This window comes from Pempheris klunzingeri, chromosome 19 (genome assembly GCF_042242105.1).
Source record: "Pempheris klunzingeri isolate RE-2024b chromosome 19, fPemKlu1.hap1, whole genome shotgun sequence".
NCBI lineage: Eukaryota > Metazoa > Chordata > Actinopteri > Acropomatiformes > Pempheridae > Pempheris > Pempheris klunzingeri.
Genome location: NC_092030.1, coordinates 21,504,065 through 21,522,984, shown reverse-complemented (window position 1 = coordinate 21,522,984; position 18,920 = coordinate 21,504,065). Strand labels below are relative to the sequence as shown.

The 18,920-nt window shown below is 40.3% G+C and overlaps 1 protein-coding gene across 2 annotated transcripts; it reads right to left on the bottom strand.

The window, feature by feature from the left end:
- Positions 1–1,448: 1,448 nt before the first annotated feature.
- Positions 1,449–12,944, bottom strand: LOC139218440 (arrestin domain-containing protein 3-like). Of its 2 annotated transcripts, XM_070849989.1 has the most exons (8): positions 12,418–12,944; positions 8,498–8,579; positions 7,177–7,324; positions 6,263–6,365; positions 5,894–6,150; positions 4,898–5,051; positions 4,663–4,817; positions 1,449–3,350 (listed from the first exon to the last, which is right to left on the bottom strand). In XM_070849989.1, the coding sequence occupies exons 1-8, from the start codon at positions 12,695–12,697 to the stop codon at positions 3,273–3,275; spliced, it is 1,257 nt and encodes a 418-aa protein (XP_070706090.1). In that variant the 5' UTR covers positions 12,698–12,944; the 3' UTR covers positions 1,449–3,272. The 2 variants fall into 2 exon arrangements, with proteins under 2 accessions (XP_070706090.1, XP_070706091.1); XM_070849990.1 differs by lacking the exon at positions 1,449–3,350 and having other exon boundaries at positions 4,682–4,817; positions 5,872–6,150.
- Positions 12,945–18,920: the final 5,976 nt, after the last annotated feature.

Sequence of the window (18,920 nt, the reverse complement as noted above, 5' to 3'; positions counted from 1 at the left end):
TACATTTATGAGAAACTCACAAGTTTATGAGGAAAAAACTCAAATATAACAGTAAAGTTGTGAGAAACAAAACTCACAAATTTACTAGAAAACTAAAAAAGTTGGGGGAAAAAGCTCAGATTTTAGATGAAAGTAGTAAATTTACGTCCTAAACATCCTAAATTAGCAAGAAAACAACTCAAAAATGTGAGAACTTTTTTTCACAAATTTGTGTTTTTTCGCAGTGTATAGGCTTACAAAATATTCAAAAATGTGAAAAATTATTTTTTCAAATTTACGAGAAAAAAACTGATTCTCTGAGATTTCAGTTGTAAATTTATGAGAAACTCACAAGTTTATGAGGAAAAAACTCAAATATAACAGTAAAGTTGTGAGAAACAAAACTCACAAATTTACTAGAAAACTAAAAAAGTTGGGAAAAAAACTCAGATTTTAGATAAAAGTAGTAAATTTACGTCCGAAACATCCTAAATTAGCACGAAAACAACTCAAAAATGTGAGAACTTTTTTTCAGAAATTTGTGTTTTTCGCAGTGTATAGGCTTACAAAATATTCAAAAATGTGAAAAATTATTTTTTCAAATTTGTTGAAAAAACGGATTCTCTGAGATTTAAGTTGTACATTTATGAGAAACTCACAAGTTTATGAGGAAAAAACTCAAATATAACAGTAAAGTTGTGAGAAACAACACACAAATTTACTAGAAAACTAAAAAAGTTGGGGAAAAAAGCTCAGATTTTAGATGAAAGTAGTAAATTTACGTCAGAAACATCCTAAATTAGCAAGAAAACAACTCAAAAATGTGAGAACTTTTTTTCAGAAATTTGTGTTTTTTCGCAGTGTATAGGCTTACAAAATATTCAAAATTGTGAAAAATTATTTTTCAAATTTACGAGAAAAAAAATCATTCTCTGAGATTTCAGTTGTAAATTTATGAGAAACACAAGTTTGAGGAAAAAACTCAAATATAACAGTAAAGTTGTGAGAAACAAAACTCACAAATTTACTAGAAAACTAAAAAAGTTGGGAAAAAAGCTCATATTTTAGATGAAAGTAGTAAATTTACGTCCTAACCATCCTAAATTAGCAAGAAAACAACTCAAAAATGTGAGAACTTTTTTTCGCAAATTTGTGTTTTTCGCAGTGTATAGGCTTACAAAATATTCAAAAATGTGAAAAATTATTTTTTCAAATTTGTTGAAAAAACAGATTCTCATCCAAACGTTGAATTCGCGCCACCAAATTCAAGCTGCCACTTCAGTTTCAAAATGTGAAATTTGTCCATTCAGGGCTACTGTACTGTACAAACATGGCGGACTCCATTAAAGATGACCCGCTGCCTACGTAGATATAGAAGATTCATTCTAAGCTGAAAAAAACTGAACGTTTCAGGCAACAACAACACATTTTAGGAATAATACATGTACAAAAACACTTCACACGTCTCGTTATTTTATAAAATAAACCTTTTATTTTATCAAAAGTTGATCATGACAGCAGTAAGAGCATGACAATAATATATATATATAATGCACAGAAATGGAATAAACAGCAACAGAGTATATATATATTTAATATATGAAAAACTAGTGCAAAAAAATCACAAATACAAAAATATATTGCACTTAGTACTTTGAAGTTTTAGGTGGAAGAAGTCATGTTTGAACAACATTCTCAATTTGATATATTCATTTGTAAACATCTTTTATGCTTTGTCATTCTTTTTCGCGAGCTTGAAGCTTCTTAACGTCCGCGTTTAGAAAAACCTACAGCGAGAGAAGCTTTAGTTCAAGAGCAGAAACCAGCAGGCGACTTGTGGTACGTTATCTTGGTTGGTCGGAGTTGTGCTTTTTCTCTAGACCCTGTTTGGGTTCATACCTGGTCGTTTAAACCCCCACATTCACTTTCTCACACTCTCTCACACACACACACACACACACACATTCACACACAGTTGACATGGTAGTCGTCTACGTGATGCTTTTCTGCAGCCAATCGTCAGAAACATTATTTTCGTCTGTCTCTGTCTTTTTTTTTTTTTTTTTTTTTTTTTATCTCTCAGTGAATTTCAGCTTTGTTCACAGAATGAGACGATTTCGACCTGAAGACTTGTTTGGTGACAGCGGAGTCACCAAAGCTCAAACTATCGTTAAACTCAAGATAGTTTTTGTCCTGCCTTAAACGTACAACAGTGTATAAGGGGAAAAACATACGGAGGTAGGGGAGGGAGTAATATTACACGAGAAAACTGTGACTTTCTGCGATTAAAACGGTAAATTAAAAACTAAAACTGAGAAAAAACATTTTCTAAAAAAATGAAAAAGTTGGGGAAAAACTCAGATTTTAGATGAAAGTAGTAAATTTACATCCTAAATTAGCAAGAAAACAACTCAAAAATGTGAGAACTTTTTTTCAGAAATTTGTGTTTTTTCACAGTGTATAGGCTTACAAAATATTCAAAAATGTGAAAAATTATTTTTTCAAATTTGTTGAAAAAACTGATTCTCTGCGATTTAAGTTGTAAATTTATGAGAAACTCAAGTTTATGAGGAAAAAACTCAAATATAACAGTAAAGTTGTGAGAAACAAAACTCACAAATTTACTAGAAAACTAAAAAAGTTGGGGAAACTCAGATTTTAGATGAAAGTAGTAAATTTACATCCTAAATTAGCAAGAAAACAACTCAAAAATGTGAGAACTTTTCTTCACAAATTTGTGTTTTTTCGCAGTTTGATTTTTGGTCACAGTGGTAATTTTACCACTTGAATCTTTTCTCTGAATATTACTCCTTCCCCCGATTGTTTTTTATACATACAATTCCCCGAATACACCGTCGTATAAATGTGCCATTTAGATTAAAGAGTACAATGTCGTTGAAATCTGTGGACAGAATCTACTGCGGCGTTCAGGCGATCGATCAATCTGTAGTATAGAAACCCACCGATAGAAAAACAGTAATGACGGTTTGTGCAAAATTCACTGTGAGGCAGGAGGAGGCGTCTTCTGAGCGCTGGCGGCCATCTTGGTTTTCCACCTCGTCAGAGTCATTCAGTGGCGTCAGAGAGGACTCTGTTATCCGCCTCGTCTTGATGTGGAGGATCCAGCACGGCTCAAAATCCCTGGTCCATAGGTCGATGGTCACCGAATACTCTGTCAGCTGACTCTCCTGGTCGGGGAGGGTCTCGCCGTATTTATCGTGATACATAATCTGGTGAGAAGCTGCTGCGGGTGTCTGGTTTGTGCAGAAGCCCCCTGAGCTCACGAGCTCTCCTCAGCGGGACGGACACGTGTCGGGTCTCCTGACGTCGACGGCCTCGCACACCTCCACGGGGTCGGGGTAAGGGTCGACCTGAAGGGGGGGGGGCACAGAAACAGAGCTGCATGTTTACAGGCTGCTGACGGAGCGCTCGACAAAACAAGAACAGAAAAGGTCAAATTAAAGATTATTAAGTGAGAAAATGTATCTCAGCTCTGACTTTAATCTGAAAATCCTGAGAATAATAAAGTGAAAATGCAGAATTTGAATCTGAGTTTTAACAAATCCAACAGACAAAAGGAAAAATAATGATTAAAGCGCCTCATGTTCCTCTGAAAGGTCAGGAGCAGTGATGCCAGGGAGCAATTTTGTTGCTAAATTTAGCAACTTGGAAAGTTGGCAACTTTTTTTTTACCCTCCAATAACACCTAGCAACAACTTTAGCCACTGTTAGATTTTATTTAAACACTTTTTCCCTGTAAATTTGTGTAAAATTAGAATTAAAAAAATCAAATAAACCTTGTTGCTCTTGATGTTAGTGTCGTGTTAGCGAATGTTAATGCTAATTGAACATTACATAATAAAGGAACATCTTAATTGATCATGTGTGGTTTTACCAAAGCATCTAAACCATCTATCAGCAGAACGTCTCCTGAAAATGAAACACTGAATAAAAGAACGTTTTATTGACTTCAAAGACAGTTTTGTTTGAGGTTTTCTAACTTAGCTTAAAGCTAGCTTAGCTTAGCTTAGCATAAAGACTACAAACAAGGGGAAACTGCTAGCCGCAGCTCCAAAGATCCCTGATTAATATTCTATATCTTTTTTAAGAACAAAGCGTAAAAACTGCTTTAAACTTTATTTTTATATTGATTAATCTCAGCTGAATATTGTCTAAACACCTTAATAATGTGTAAAACTGTTTCTTTTATTAGTTTATGAGACAACAAAGCAGAACAAAAACGGATTATTTACGTTTCTAGTTGAGCTGAAAACATATTAAGATCTTTTTAAACTAAAAACCGTCTCTTTACTGTGGCTTTTATGTGTTTTAATCTGTTTAATCTTCTCTACTGATTTCTTATCTTCATTATTATTTATTTTATTTTGTTGATATTTTACTAGTTTTTTATTATTTTGTAAATATTATTATCTTTATCTTTTATTATCTGAACCCATCTCTAATTGTTTTGCTGCACATTAGCATCTAAATCTATTTTTTCAGTCTTGTAAACTCTTTAAATTGCATTTGATTTGTTTAAAACTTGCTGTATAAATAAAGTTTGACTGATTACATTGTTTTTATGCTGCGTCCTCTCCACAAACAGACATTTGAACACCTGGTGGCATAAAGAGAAATGAACGTGGACACTGTTCAGTGTGTGTGTGTGTGTGTGATCTGTACCTCAGAGTAGAGTGGCGGCGGCAGATATCTGAACTCTGTGATGTATGTTAGCAGAGATCCGTGGTCCTCTCCCTCCCCGTCAGACCTATCACAGCCCTGCAGACAGTCCCGCCTTTGAGACTCTGATATCGCCAGATCGCTGTAACTCGGCGGTGCTGAAAAAGAAAAACAAGCGTTAGAGATGCTCGTGTTCATGAAAACAGAGGACGTGCGGCTCGTGTTTCGCTGTTCGTACCCTCAGGCCTCTCCTGCAGGCCCAGCCAGCTCAGGGTGCTGCAGTTGCTGCTGATGCTGGAGGTGCGGGTGGCGCAGGCGTGCAGCGGTATGGTCCCTATCACCAACGGCAACGAGAGAGACAAATTCAGCCCGCCAGGAACGTCGACGTACACCTGCAGGCACGAAAACAGAGGAGAAGAAATATTAGCAAACGTTTATGCCTCAGTCAGGTTTACCTGTTCGTGTCTGTTGGGCCCCTAAACTACCTGCCACACCTGTAAAACTACAAGATCCTCACTGTGCATGCTCCTTTTTATTTATTTGGAGGTTGAGGCAGAAAAAATTAAGTTAACTGTGTTTTTAGCTGATTTTCTCAGTAGATTCAGGCTCAATGTTTACACAGAGTTTGCAGTTTATTAGGCAGGTTGTTAGCAGGATAACTGGTATTTTCATGCCTGGGTCCTGCAAGAATTATGAAAAGGATCCCTGCAGAGATAGATCCGCAAGATCCTTTTTGTTTGCCCAGAAACAGATTTTATATCGCTCTCTTCAAGGCCACCAGACTCCATTGAGAAAAACAGTAATTTTACCTCACAGAAAACTGAAGTTGCTGGTCTAGTTGCTCTGATTTGGGTGTTTTAACACAAAGCTTCAGATCCAAAATAACTCTTAAAAATGCCAAAGTCACACAAAAGCACAATCTAACTCACCGATCGAGGCAGCAGCAGACCAGCAGCTCCTGCGTTCTTTGAGATAAAATTACTGTTTTTCTCAATGGAGTCTGGTGTGTGTGCAGAGAGCGATATAACGGCTGTTTGTGGTTAAACCAAAAGGATCTTCCAGGTCTCTCTCTGTAGGGATCCTTTCCATGATGCTGTCACACACTTAGAATAACACTCTGAGCCTGTCAGTGGATCAAACAAGCTCTTTTAGTGGACCTACTGTGATCAGGTGTGGACAGAGAGGACCCAGGTTTAAAAACACCAGAGTTACCCTTTAAGTGTCCTGGACTCACCACGAGGGCGTACTCCACCCTGATGATGGGACAGTCCAGGATGGAGGGGGACACGGGGGGGATCTTGAGCAGTTTGCCCTCCCAGCTCTGGCTCTTCCCCTGCGGCAGAGGGTCCCCCCTCAGATTGGACACCAGCTGCTGGATCTGCTTCCCCTTCCCTTTGGCGAAGAAGGTCTGCGTCTGGTACAGAGCGGCCTTGGGCACCACGACGCGGGACGAACAGTTCTCCACCTCGGCGAAGATTTGGATGGACTCGCCTTGGAGAGAAGGGAGAAGAGATCAGTCTGTCAGACTGAGAGAGAGAAGTGAAGTAAGTGAAAAGGTAAAGAGGGGGGAGAGATGGAGGAACTGGAAGGAGGTCCGGCTCACCTGGTGTGTAGCCCTTTCGCTCTATCTTGGCACTGAGGGAGATCGGGCCTGAAGCACAGAACCAGCAGCACAGCGTCTTCTCCTTTGTCCCAGCCTGAGGGGCCTGAAGCACACAGACCTCCAGTTTAACACCACATCACACCCACTCCTGCCTTTTGACAGTCAGCTGTTCATACCTATGAATATTTGATAAATTATGAATGTTTTTTCATGAGCCTTGTTGCTCCCCAGTGTCTTGTTAACCTCTGACGCCTTCTTAATTAAAGGAGAACTCTGATATTTTTAAACCTGGGCCTAGTTTTTATTTAATTCTGGTATCTAAAGTGTGTGACAGCATTATGGAAAGGATCCCTACAGACATAGACCTGGAAGATCCTTTTGGTTTAACCACAAACAGCCGTTACATCGCACTCTGCACACACACCAGACTCCATTGAGAAAAAGAGTAATTTTAACTCAGGACACAGGAGTTGCTGCTCTACTTGCTGCCTCCATCTGTCAGTGTTGTTAGTGTTGTAGTGTGTTATACAAATATCAAATTGGATCCAAACTAAATCTTTTAAAACACCAAAGTCACACAATAACACAAACAAAGCCAATCAATCAAGGCAGCGGTGGGGCAGCAACTACTGTGTTCTGCAAGGTAAAATTACCGTTTTTCTCAATAGAGTCTGGTGGCAGACATTGCAGTACATTTTACAGATCTACTGGACCAATTCAAAGACAGATTATGTTCAAATAAGGCCAAATGAAACAAGTATTGGAATTTTTCATTTTACTACTTTGAATATACTGAATTCAACTCATAACACGTATAGCCAGGCTAGCTGCTAACCCCTGTTTCCAGCCTTTATGCTAAGCTAACATGTCAAAAACAGTCAAACTGCTCCTTTAAAAGAACAGGAAGTGCCTACCAGCAGCAGCGGCGTGTTGATGTCGATGTGCTCAAACACAATGAACTCTTTCTTCACTTTGACGGGCAGCAGCCACGGACGGTGCAGTTCGGCTTTCACCCAGTACCTCACGCTGCCGTGCTTCCCTTCGAAGGAAGTGGCCAGAGCCCTGACAGACGGGAGGAGAGGGGAGCGTTAGGAGGGGAGGGCGGTCAGGCGGTGCATTGTGGGTACGTGTGCAGCTCTGTGAGAAGCACTCAGACCCTTTAGTTCAGTAAGAGCACCAATAAAACCACGCTGACACACTCGTTAGCAGATAAAAGAGCTTTAACGGCGACACGAGGGCAGTAAAATGTCTCCAGGTCAGTCCGGTGGTTCCCAACATGGGGGTCAGGGCCCTCTGAGGGGTCACCAGATAAATCTAAGAGGTCCTGAGGTGATGAATTGGAGACGAATGAAGCTCTGATACACACATTTATACTCATTATTTTGGACTTGTGGACTAATTTTACATTTTTGGAGAAATACTGCATGATTTCACTTCAAGTTTCTTCACAAATTTGGTGTGAATTTTAACCAAATTTCCACAAAAAAAGGCAAAAGAAACTGCGAGTTGATGCATCGCTGTGGTGGAGAAGTACTCAGACTCTTTACTGAGGTAAAAGTAGAAATACTACAGTCTAAAAATACTCCTTTATGAGTAAAAGTACATTAGTATCATCAGTAAAATCCACTTTAACAATCAAAAGTAAAAGTTTAAAAGTGTTATGTTGTTAAAAAGTATGACATCATTCTGTTTTTATCACTAACAAACACATTTAAGAGCATTTTAATGCAGTTAGGAGCTCATTTTAAATCCTTTGTGCACTCCTGGGTGGATTATTAGCACAGTACTGCTTCATTTCAGATAAGAATACCATGTTTCTATGAGAAAAGTAACTGTAAGTGACAAATAAATGAGTAAAAGTCCAATAGTTCCCTCTGAGATGTAGCAGAGTATTTTAATTACGTTCTTGTTGCCGAGTCGTTTTTCCTCCTGTGTTTTTTAATATTTGCTGTTTGCACTCAACTTTTTGGATGAGAAAATTGAAAATGAGCATAAAATCAGGTGGATGTATTTAATAAAACAGCTCACAGACGAGTGAAGCTGATGTTTCGTCACCAGCAGAAACAGTTTGGGGAACAACTGGTTTCCATAAACGTGCCGTATCTTTTTTTCTCAGGTCTTTTATTGTGAAGTTTGAATCTGAATGGTAACTTCAGATAAAGTTTGAGGAGGAAAAGTTGAATATTTACCAACGACTGGGAGGAAATACTGAGATACTGCAGTAAAAGTACTCACATCTGAGGCAGGTTGAAGCTGAAGGCGAACTCGTGGAGGCCGGCGTGCAGAACGGTCAGACCTTCCTCTGGACAGTCCTCGTCTGAAACACACACAACACGTGTTCAGGTCACACGTGTTCTTATCAACACGCTAACAAAGTCACGCACTCGCTCCACTTATCGCCCCCCCCCCCCCCCCCTGGAGGTCTTCAGCGAGTTTGAGGAGAATAAAAAGTACAACAAACACAGGAGGTTTATCAGGAGAAACAAGAACGTTTTCTGCTTTTGTGTGTTTTTCTATCAGTAAACTGAATATTTTAGAGTTTTGGTCTCATAATCAAGCAAAAACAAACAATATGAGGTCAATTCAGCTTTCCAGGAGTTCAATTCAAGCACCTAAACCAAAAATGTCTGTTCTCTCAAAGCCTTTATCTCATATTTAATTGCTAGTATAAATACAAATTGTGTTCCTTCGTACCAACAGTAATGACGACGGATCGTTTCTGGTTCACATGGTGGATTTTGTCGATCAAACACCAGATTATGTTGAAAATCGGGCACTTTTTACGGAAGTAGATTCAAATTTAAGCCTTTTTTTAAACGCACAAATTGAGCTCCGACTATTTCCTGATGTTTTATAAACTAAAGGCTGGAAATAAAGATGAACGTGATGGTTAGAAGCATCCACACACAGAAATACAGGCAGAGGGTCGACTGTTTACACTTTTTCAGCAAAGACTGAATTTTGTTTTTACCAAAATGAACCAAAATCTGATTTATAGTCGAGTTTATTTCCTCCTGATGATTTAGTCAGTTCTGATGTTTTATTTGAAGGTAAAGTTTGTCGACAGGAGCTTTAAGGTTTCACAGAGAGACTCACTTTAGAGCCGAATTATTCATGGAAGTAATATCGAAAAATCCCACTATGGATAAGAGCAATGTCCAGATCGCAGCAGCTGCAGCTTCTTTGACAGAAGTAAAATGTGTCAGATTATAAATGGAGCTTTGTGCAGCTACAGAGACGCTCGGCCTACAAATCAGCTGCTTCAGACGTAAGAGCAGCATGTTGGTCTGGTCCAAAAAACACATTATAATCATCTTTAGATTCATTTTTGAGGTGAACATTAGACACAAAAAGCAGCATTCCCACTAAAATCACTACTCGTGCTGCAATATCTGACAGAATCCACCTAAAATGTGCTGTTTTTTGCATGGAGTTCTGCCTGAGCGAGCGTCTCAAAAGCACATCTGTGACTCCATTAAAAGTCAGCGTGAAGAAAGCAACACGCTGATGTCGTTTTCTGGAGTTTGCCGAAGCGACAACACGCCCAGCGGGGGAAAGAAGGCGACCTCTGTCCGCTTCCTCATGTCTTGTGTTATTGTTTGTGTTTGAAACTGTCTGTAAATGTCTGCGCTCGACCCCGCTGAACTTCAGCTTCCTGCCACCTCAGCAGCACTCGCTCTATTTCAGCCTGCTTCTGTCTGAGTGTGTGTATCTGTGTGTGTGTGTGTGTGTGTGTGTGTGTTCGTATGTGTTGAGCTGTCATAAACAGCCTGCATGCATGTGTGTGTGTGTGTGTGTGTGTGTGTTTTGTGCATGTGTGAGCGTGCACCCCCATCAAGTCACCGGCAACACAGAGTAAAGCAGGAGTAGACCGGTATGAACCAGACTGAGCAGCCTCCTCCGGCTGGAAACTCCAACGCATGCATTACAACTCGGCTCGCCATTGGACGGTGCCGCGACACGCTCCGCAGGCCGCGCTCTGATTGGTGCAGCCCCGGCAGGCCCCTGCCCACATTAGCACAGCCATGTGGTGTGTTGCATGAGAGGGGGAGGAGGGAGGACGAGGGGGAGGAAGGGTGTCACACACTAGCAGTGAACTCCAGGTAGACCTCAGGACACTTGAATGAAATAAAACAACAACAGAAGAAGAAGAAAGGAGCACATGACAAACACCCCAGCAGCGTTTTTACACACAGAAGAAGCCTTCAGGCTCTTTTAAATTCACTCTGCGGCTCAGAAACAGCAGCTTTTTGTTCTAATTTCCCTCCAGAAGGTGATGAAAACACCTCACAGAGCCGTTCTAACCACAAACAGTTTTCACTGTTTAATAATCATGCTTGGTAGTTATATATATATATGTGTGTGTGGCACAGCTTTTACGACAGGTAGGTGTCCGAGGCTGGTGTTTTCCACTTTCAGCCTCTTAACATTTGAGGATTTGAGGATTTTCTTCGTCTGGCGTGACGTTTAAGTGAAGATCTTTGAGGACTAAACAAGACGTTAGAAGATTTTCTGCTATTTTATAGAGAAAGTAGCAAATGGATTCATCAATAATGAAAATAATTCCCTGAAAAATGAGTTGGTGTGCTAATATATTTGGGTTTTTGATATTTAGTTTATTTAAAAAAAAAACTGGGATAAAAAACGTGAAATTTTACATCATAAAAATATGCTCTGTAATGGCGACACTGCAATCTGTGATCCTTTGGGACAACTGATCACCTGATCACAGTAGGTCTACTAAAAGAGCTTGTTTGATCCACTGACAGGCTCAGAGTGTTATTCTAAGTGTGTGACAGCATCATGGAAAGGATCCCTACAGAGAGAGACCTGGAAGATCCTTTTGGTTTAACCACAAACAGCCGTTATATCGCTCTCTGCACACACACCAGACTACATTCATAAAAACAGGGATTTTACACGGAAGTTGCTGGTCTATTGTTGCCTCGATCAGCTTGTTGGTTTTGTGTTATTGTGTGACTTTGGTGTTTTACAGAGTTAGTTCAGATCCAACACAATATTCATGTAACACACAATAACACAAACAAACTACCTGATGGAGGCAGCAGCAGAGCAGCAGCTCCTGAGTCCTGTTCTCTAAAATCCCTGTTTTAGTGAATGTAGTCTGGTGTGTGTGCTGTTTGTGGTTAAACCAAAAGGATCTTCCAGGTCTCTCTCTGTAGGGATCCTTTCCATGATGCTGTCACACACTTAGAATAACACTCTGATAGCTCCATCAGCTAACGAAGTCCATGTGACACAACGGAAAGCTGCGGAAACAGCGACACAAAGTTTCATCAAGTGTCCAGCAACAAAGAAAATAAAAACAGAAACCTCCACAATCTTCATGATCATGATGATGATGATGATCATCATGATGATGATGATGATGAACCTAACTACCCTCTGGTGCTTTAAATGCCCCCCTTACTGTTTCCATCATGTTTTCATGCAGCTGTCTCCGCATCACGTTTTACGAGCAAAACAACCCAAAGAGCTCAGGTGAAGGAAGTGGTGGGAGGCTGAGCTCTTAATCCACACACACACTCACACTCAGAGTCAGCCGGGTCCTCCCCTCCTCCCTCCCTCCCCCACCTCCCTCCCTCCCTCCCTCCCTCTCTGGCAGTTTCTGAACAGGTTTGAACCGCTTCTAACAAAGGGAGTTGCCTGAGCTGCCTTCTTCAGGATGCCATCAGTAAAAATGGTAACTCCCCGCGCGCTTTGGCGCAACGCTGCCTCAAACATCCAGTCCGATCAAACACACAGAACCAAGCTTTCGGTTTTGGCTTTGATCGATTTCCTCGTTCGCTCCAAGTGTCTCACAGCCTGCATGGCAACTTTTTTCCCTCCTCCCCGAGATGAGAGGATGCAGCCCGGACTGCGCAGAGCAGCTCAAACCTCCATCACTTCAGAAAACCCGCATTGTTTTACGCATTTAATGTGATTTTAGGGCAGAACTGGTGCGCCGGAGGGGTGTGGGGGGGGGGAGCTGGGAGCTGAGCGCTGAGTGGCATCAGCTGTTGCATCAGCACCACTGTCACTGATGCACTGCGTGTTTTGGGGCTCGGTGGTTTGTTTGGACACATGACTGCACCCTCCGCCGCTCATAAACTTTTCTATCGGCGCAAAAGTTTGCGTGGCGCCCGGCTGCTTACCTCTCTCCTCTCCGATCAGGGTGTCGTAGTGGTGCAAGTACTCCACCTCCTCCGTGTAGTTCTGGGTGTAAGCCGTGTTGGCTCCGGCGTTCCTGGACTCGGTCCACCGGACCTTGGCGACTCCTCTGGCGGTTATGTCCAGACTCTTCACCCGCACATCCCCGGTCACCTCCACCACCACCCTCCCCGACACCAGGTCCCCGCCGGAGAACACCGGCAGGTTGTTCTCATTCAGACTGTCAAAGTAGACCGCCAAGGCCCTCACTTTCCCCAGCACCATGATGGCAGGGAATTAAAATGACAAAAAGAAATGAAACAATAAGAGTCTGGAGGAGAAGTTGTGCGTAAAGCGCCGTGAGGCACACACGCACACGCCTAGCTCCGGGTGCCCAGCTCGGAGCCGGGTCCGCGTCCCTGGGGGTTCATGCGCCGGGCGGAGACGCACAGCTGATGGGCCACTAAGCTCCCCGCTCCCCGCTCTCCGCTGCGCTCTCCTCCGGCTGCGCGCTCGCGTCTCTCCCGGTGTGACTGCTGCCGTCCGCCTGCAGCGGCTCCGCTTTAAAGCCTCCGTCAGAGAAAGTCACCTCACTGAGCATGTGCGCGCAGGGCACCGCTCACATCCAGCAGGGCCCCAGGTCCTAACTAATACTCCTACACACACACACACACACACTCTCTGAGAGGATGTGTCTCCGCATGTCCCTCCAACGGAAAACAAAGTGATTATTGATTATTTCCTGGTGGTGGAAAGTAATCAAGTACATTTACTCAACTGCTGCACTTAAGTACGAGTTTGAGGTACTTGTACTTTAATTACACTTCTACATTTTGGGTGCAAATACTGGGTTGTTTTTAACTTCACTACATTTATCTGATGGCCTTATTTACCCTCAGTACTGGAGGATGTACTGCAGTAAAAGTACAAATACTTTAACCCTCTGTTGCATGAATTATTATTTAAACATGATATAAAACATGTTTAGTGTGTTTTTATTACAATAAACTGCTTAATTAATGGAAATATTTGATAAAAATTAAAACTCCAGGGGGGTAGTTGGTAAATTGTTGCCATAGAGCAACAGTGAGCAGTTGTGGAAAGTACCTAAAAATCTATTTTGTCTCTAAAAATATTCTTTTATCAATAACGAGATGAAACAAAGATTAAAGTAATTTAATATAATTAAAGGCTTAAATGGTCTACTTTTCTATCTGGACTCTGCTGTATTGGCACATGTGAAACATCTATAATATAATATAATAATAATAATATCTGTTTTCTTCTGGGAGGAAAATGACGTATTCACTATAAATGTTCACTAAAGTGGACCAACATGTAGTTTGGGTGGGATATCACATTGACTTCTATTAAAACTATGATTTAAAATGATGTAAATCATAATCTAGATTATATTTTACACTTACAAAGTGTCTATAATTACAAAATATGAATCAAGATCATGTTTTTTGCTACGCGAGGCTCCCTGGGGGGCTCTAGGGGAGAATTTATCACATCTAAACTGGTTTTGATGATTAAAACTACAAGTTATCTTATTACAGATACCATTACAATTTCTTCTTGTGACAATTTTGCCTAAATATCGAACACTCGACTCTGGGAGGCTCAGATCACGACGTTCTCAGTGTTTCAGAGGGAAAAAGACGTTCAAACTGGATTTAGAGGTGATTTAATGGTCCCTCTTTTCACAACACAACAGTAAAACATGGATTTTATATTACTGCCTTTCACTAAAGATGAGATAATAAAGGGTTAAAGGTCACATATTCTGCAAAATGCACTTTTTTTATTGTCTTTTCAACATAAATTTGTGTCACTAGTGTGTCTAGAAAACTTCTCTCTGTGTTCCTGCTCCATCTTAAACTAAAGCTGAGAGAAAATGCTCCGATTAGATTTGGCTCCCTTTGTGATGTCATAAGGGGACATAAGGATCATGTGACCTCAAGGGACAGAAAACAACCACTGAGGGCCAAAACTACTGAAAAAAGAGATTCGAATTGACTACAAAACGGCCACAAAGAGACAGAAAACAACTACAAAGAGTCAGAAAACACCTACAAAGAGACAGAAAACAACCGTAGTGGGACAAAAAAATGTGAAAATAGTGAGAAACGGCGTCACAATGAGCCCAAAGTGACTCCTTCACTATGAAGCAACCATCCAAAGCTCAATAATATTCAGTTTACTGTCATTTAAAACCACAACGTTTTTAGCATCTCTACATGAAAAGCAAGTGAATGATTATTAGTATCATGGACGGATTAAGACGGTCGACTTTTGTTGTCGGAAACGTCGATCAAATTACCACAAAGAGACTAAAATTACTGTTAAGAGACACAAAACGTCCAGCAGCCAGTCTATACGGTTATTCTGATGGATTCAAAAACACAAGAGATTGATTGATTGGTCGGTATCAGTCTGTATAAAGAAGCGTCCTCTGATTGGTCGGTATCAGTCTGTAAAGAAGCGTCCTCTGATTGGTCGGTATCAGTCTGTAAAGAAGCGTCCTCTGATTGGTCGGTATCAGTCTGTAAAGAAGCGTCCTCTGATTGGTCGGTATCAGTCTGTATAAAGAAGCGTCCTCTGATTGGTCGGTATCAGTCTGTATAAAGAAGCGTCCTCTGATTGGTCGGTATCAGTCTGTATAAAGAAGCGTCCTCTGATTGGTCGGTATCAGTCTGTATAAAGAAGCGTCCTCTGATTGGTCGGTATCAGTCTATAAAGAAGCGTCCTCTGATTGGTCGGTATCAGTCTATAAAGAAGCGTCCTCTGATTGGTCGGTATCAGTCTGTGTAAAGAAGCGTCCTCTGATTGGTCGGTATCAGTCTATAAAGAAGCGTCCTCTGATTGGTCGGTATCAGTCTGTGTAAAGAAGTGTCCTCTGGTCTTTGTGGAATAAACGTCACTTCTGGCTCCAAAAAAACCAAGATGGCGACGTCCGTAAAAACCAAACTCAAGGCTTCAAAATGGCGTCTAGAAACCAACAAGTGACGTCGCGCACGCTGCAGTTTTTAGAGCCCGGCGCCACGGCTCCTCTCCACCGACTGCAAGACCCAGTGCATGATGGGAAACAACTGGCTGTCGCCTTATATTTACCTGACAATTATAGTACTTAAGGCCAGACTGTATCAGCCTCACGTTGTGTATTTAACCTTTAATCTGTTAATAAGCACACTGTGTTAAACAAACCAGAACATGTTTTATATTCTTGCTTTTCTCGCTCTTATTATTTATTCTCTCTATCGGCTTCATGAGGGCGTCACCTGGAGTCACCTGGAGTGGTTTTAAATCAACACATGTTGCCTCATCAAGACTTCATTTGTGGAATTTCTTGCTTTCTTGTTGTTCTTGTGTTTGAGACCCTCAGAGCAGAAGGTTGGCACTGAATAGACCCGTTTAACTCCTGTTCTAATCCGTATTATGGCAGGAAACACTTACTGTAACACATGAAGGTCAGTCAGTCTGGAAAATGTCAAGAAGTCTGAGTGTTTCCTCAAGTGCAGCAGTGAAAACCATCAAACGCTCTGAAGAGGACCAACCCAGGAAGAGGACGACCAAGAGTTTCCCCTCTGCTGCGGAGGATCAGTTCAGTTTCCAGCCTCAGAAACCACAAATTAACAGCAGCTCAGATTAGAGACACAGAAGCCTTCATGGTTGAGTTGAAGCCACAAGAAGAAGAAGAAGAAGAAGAAGATTTTTTGGGGCCAAGAAACACAAAAAATCCCACGTCCCATCTCATCTGGTCTGATCTTAGAGGGACCATCAGCAGGACCATGAGCCCAGACTCTCCTCCAGGCTGTTTAAGGACCAGGAAGGAGATCGATGGGAGCGCTGCGTCACATGACCTGGCCTCCTCGATCACCTGACCTAAACCCAGCTGAGATGGTCATTAAAGGCCCGAAAAATCTAAAACATAACACTTTTTTTGTTCACTACATAGTTCCACAAATAGTTTTGGTGTCTTCAATATTAATCTACAATGTAGAAAATGAGAAGAAATAAAGAAAAGCCACTGAAGGAGAAGGTGCGTCCAGACGTTTGACTGGTGCTGTAGAATAATTAGTGAAATATAAAGTGTGTTAAAACATAATAACATGATGGGACAGAGGTAATGAGAGCAGGCAGGTCCCTCTGCTGGACAGAGCTGAGCTGCACAACACAGCAGCTTCAGTCAGTAAGAGCTCAGACTGTAAAGAAGCATCAAGAAAACACCATCAAAACTTATTTTCATGATCTGCTATATGACACAATTCTCTATTTTATATTAACATCTTTATGAAATGTTATATGTAATGTTTTTCCGTGTTTTGTGACACCGTCACTCTAAATAAAGGCCAAAATATGAATAAAAAATCTGAATCATGTGATTTTGTATGTTTATATTTTATATGTTGTATGTTGTAAAGCCAAATCAGGTTTCTAATAAAGTCTCATGTTTTTTTTAATTTTTATTTTGTCATGTATTTTGTATTTGTCGCTGAAATAAACAAATAATAAAGAAATAGAGATGGATTTTAGAGCTGCTTTTATTAGTATTTCTATTGATTTTTTTTTTCTAATAGTATTATAAATATTATATATATATTATAAATAAATATAATATTTTTTAAATTTAAAAATATTTAGATAAAATGAATAAATCACACATTAGCGGTTAGAGTTCTACATGAAACCAGATCAGTATATTTTTTTATCATCAGTTTCACTCATATTGTTAAGGTAGCATGAGGATATTGAAATAATAACACTGTTTTTATATTGAACACTGACTCACGGGCTCTGGACAGGAGCTTACCGTCCTCCTGCAGCCAACACCGGGGAAACGGAGGAAGAAAACGCCGCTGACGTCAAACTTCACCGCTGCAGAACTTCTCAGGGAATCTTCATGTTTTTTCAGCTTTCTTCGGTATGAAAGTAATCCGGTGAAAGTTTGGTGCACATTAATGAGTACGCTACATACAGGAGCTGCTAATTGTTAATTCGGCAAACTTTTAATGGAGCCAATTCGTTAGTTTGTAAATAAAAGGGTAAAACTTTCTCGCAGCTAACTTGCGGACTGCACGCCGACATTCTACTTCCTGTTTACATCCCCCAAAGCATTATGGGAACACGATTATCCGCCAATTAGAAGCAATTAAAAAAGTATTTAAACACAAAATAATAGTTTCTTTGGACAATATTGAATTAAAGACACCGTAAGCTTTTATATAAAGAGACAGTCTTTAAATAAGAAAAACGTTTTATTGTTTTATGATTATTATAATTATTATTTATCTTTATTGTTGGGTGTTTTATTACACTTTTATTTCTTAATAGACTGATTTTATTTCCAATCCAGCCCAGAAATGTTTCAATCTGATTTAACCACGTAAAGGATTTATGAAAGTGCTGTATACATACAGTTTATTAATATTATTATATATAGTAGTATTAGAAGCAGTATTCTATAAATATTAATGTGTTGAAAACCTGTTGATGTAGAGAACAAAAGTTTTGTCCAGGCAATACTGCCATTTTATTTAATTTTTATACTTTTGTGCATAAAAGAGATGGAGATGATGGTCAACCTGTCTGGTATTATGAGAATAAATGTGTTAAAGTAATTGTATTGACATGTATACAGCAGCCTCCACCCCTGGAAATACATTTAACTTCCTCTTTATGTGGTGACAGCAGACACGGAGAGCCTGGTTGGTCTGTGTAGAAATATATTTTCTCAGATAAGTGCTACACAGTCGATACAGCCGGTCCTGAAAAACAGCTCATGTGCAAAATGACAGAAGTGACGAGAGAGAAAACAGCATGTGAGATCAATAACGCAGCTTTTTTCCCTCTTTATGACACAAGCAGGCAGACGTGTTGGACGGACTTCACATTCAGTATCTGTAAATGCACTTTGCATATAATTCATGTTCAGTCATGCAGAGAAAACCCACTTTGACACGTAGAAATGACGGATTACACGGACGGACATGCAGACGTTGATGCACTCTGACTGTAACTGTACACGTCACACCGACATTTGGCTTTTGGAAAAGAACGAAACTAGAAAATAGAAGAAGAAAAGCAAAAACATTTCAGATAAAAAAGTGCTGAGATATTAACATGTTGTCTCCTCTGAACAATAAAAATAGAGAATATGAATAAATCATCTTTATGGAAGACTTAAGATACCAAACAGTTATTATAGCTTTTTGTTTCTCATAAAGATTCATTCTAAATAAAAGAGCTGTTATTATTTTCATTCGTGGAAGACGAAGTATTAATACTACAGTGTGTGAATACTCTGTTAGGAGTCATTCAAAGCTTCAGAATATATTTAAAATACCCCAAAAAATAAATGTACTCGTTATGCAGAACAACCGTGAAATAACTGGATTATAATTATTGATGTGTTAGTGGTTTTTTTCAGTTTAATGTTGCAGCTGGTGAAGCTGGAGCTCATTTTAATGACTTTACATCCTGCTGGGTAGTTTAATCTGTAAAA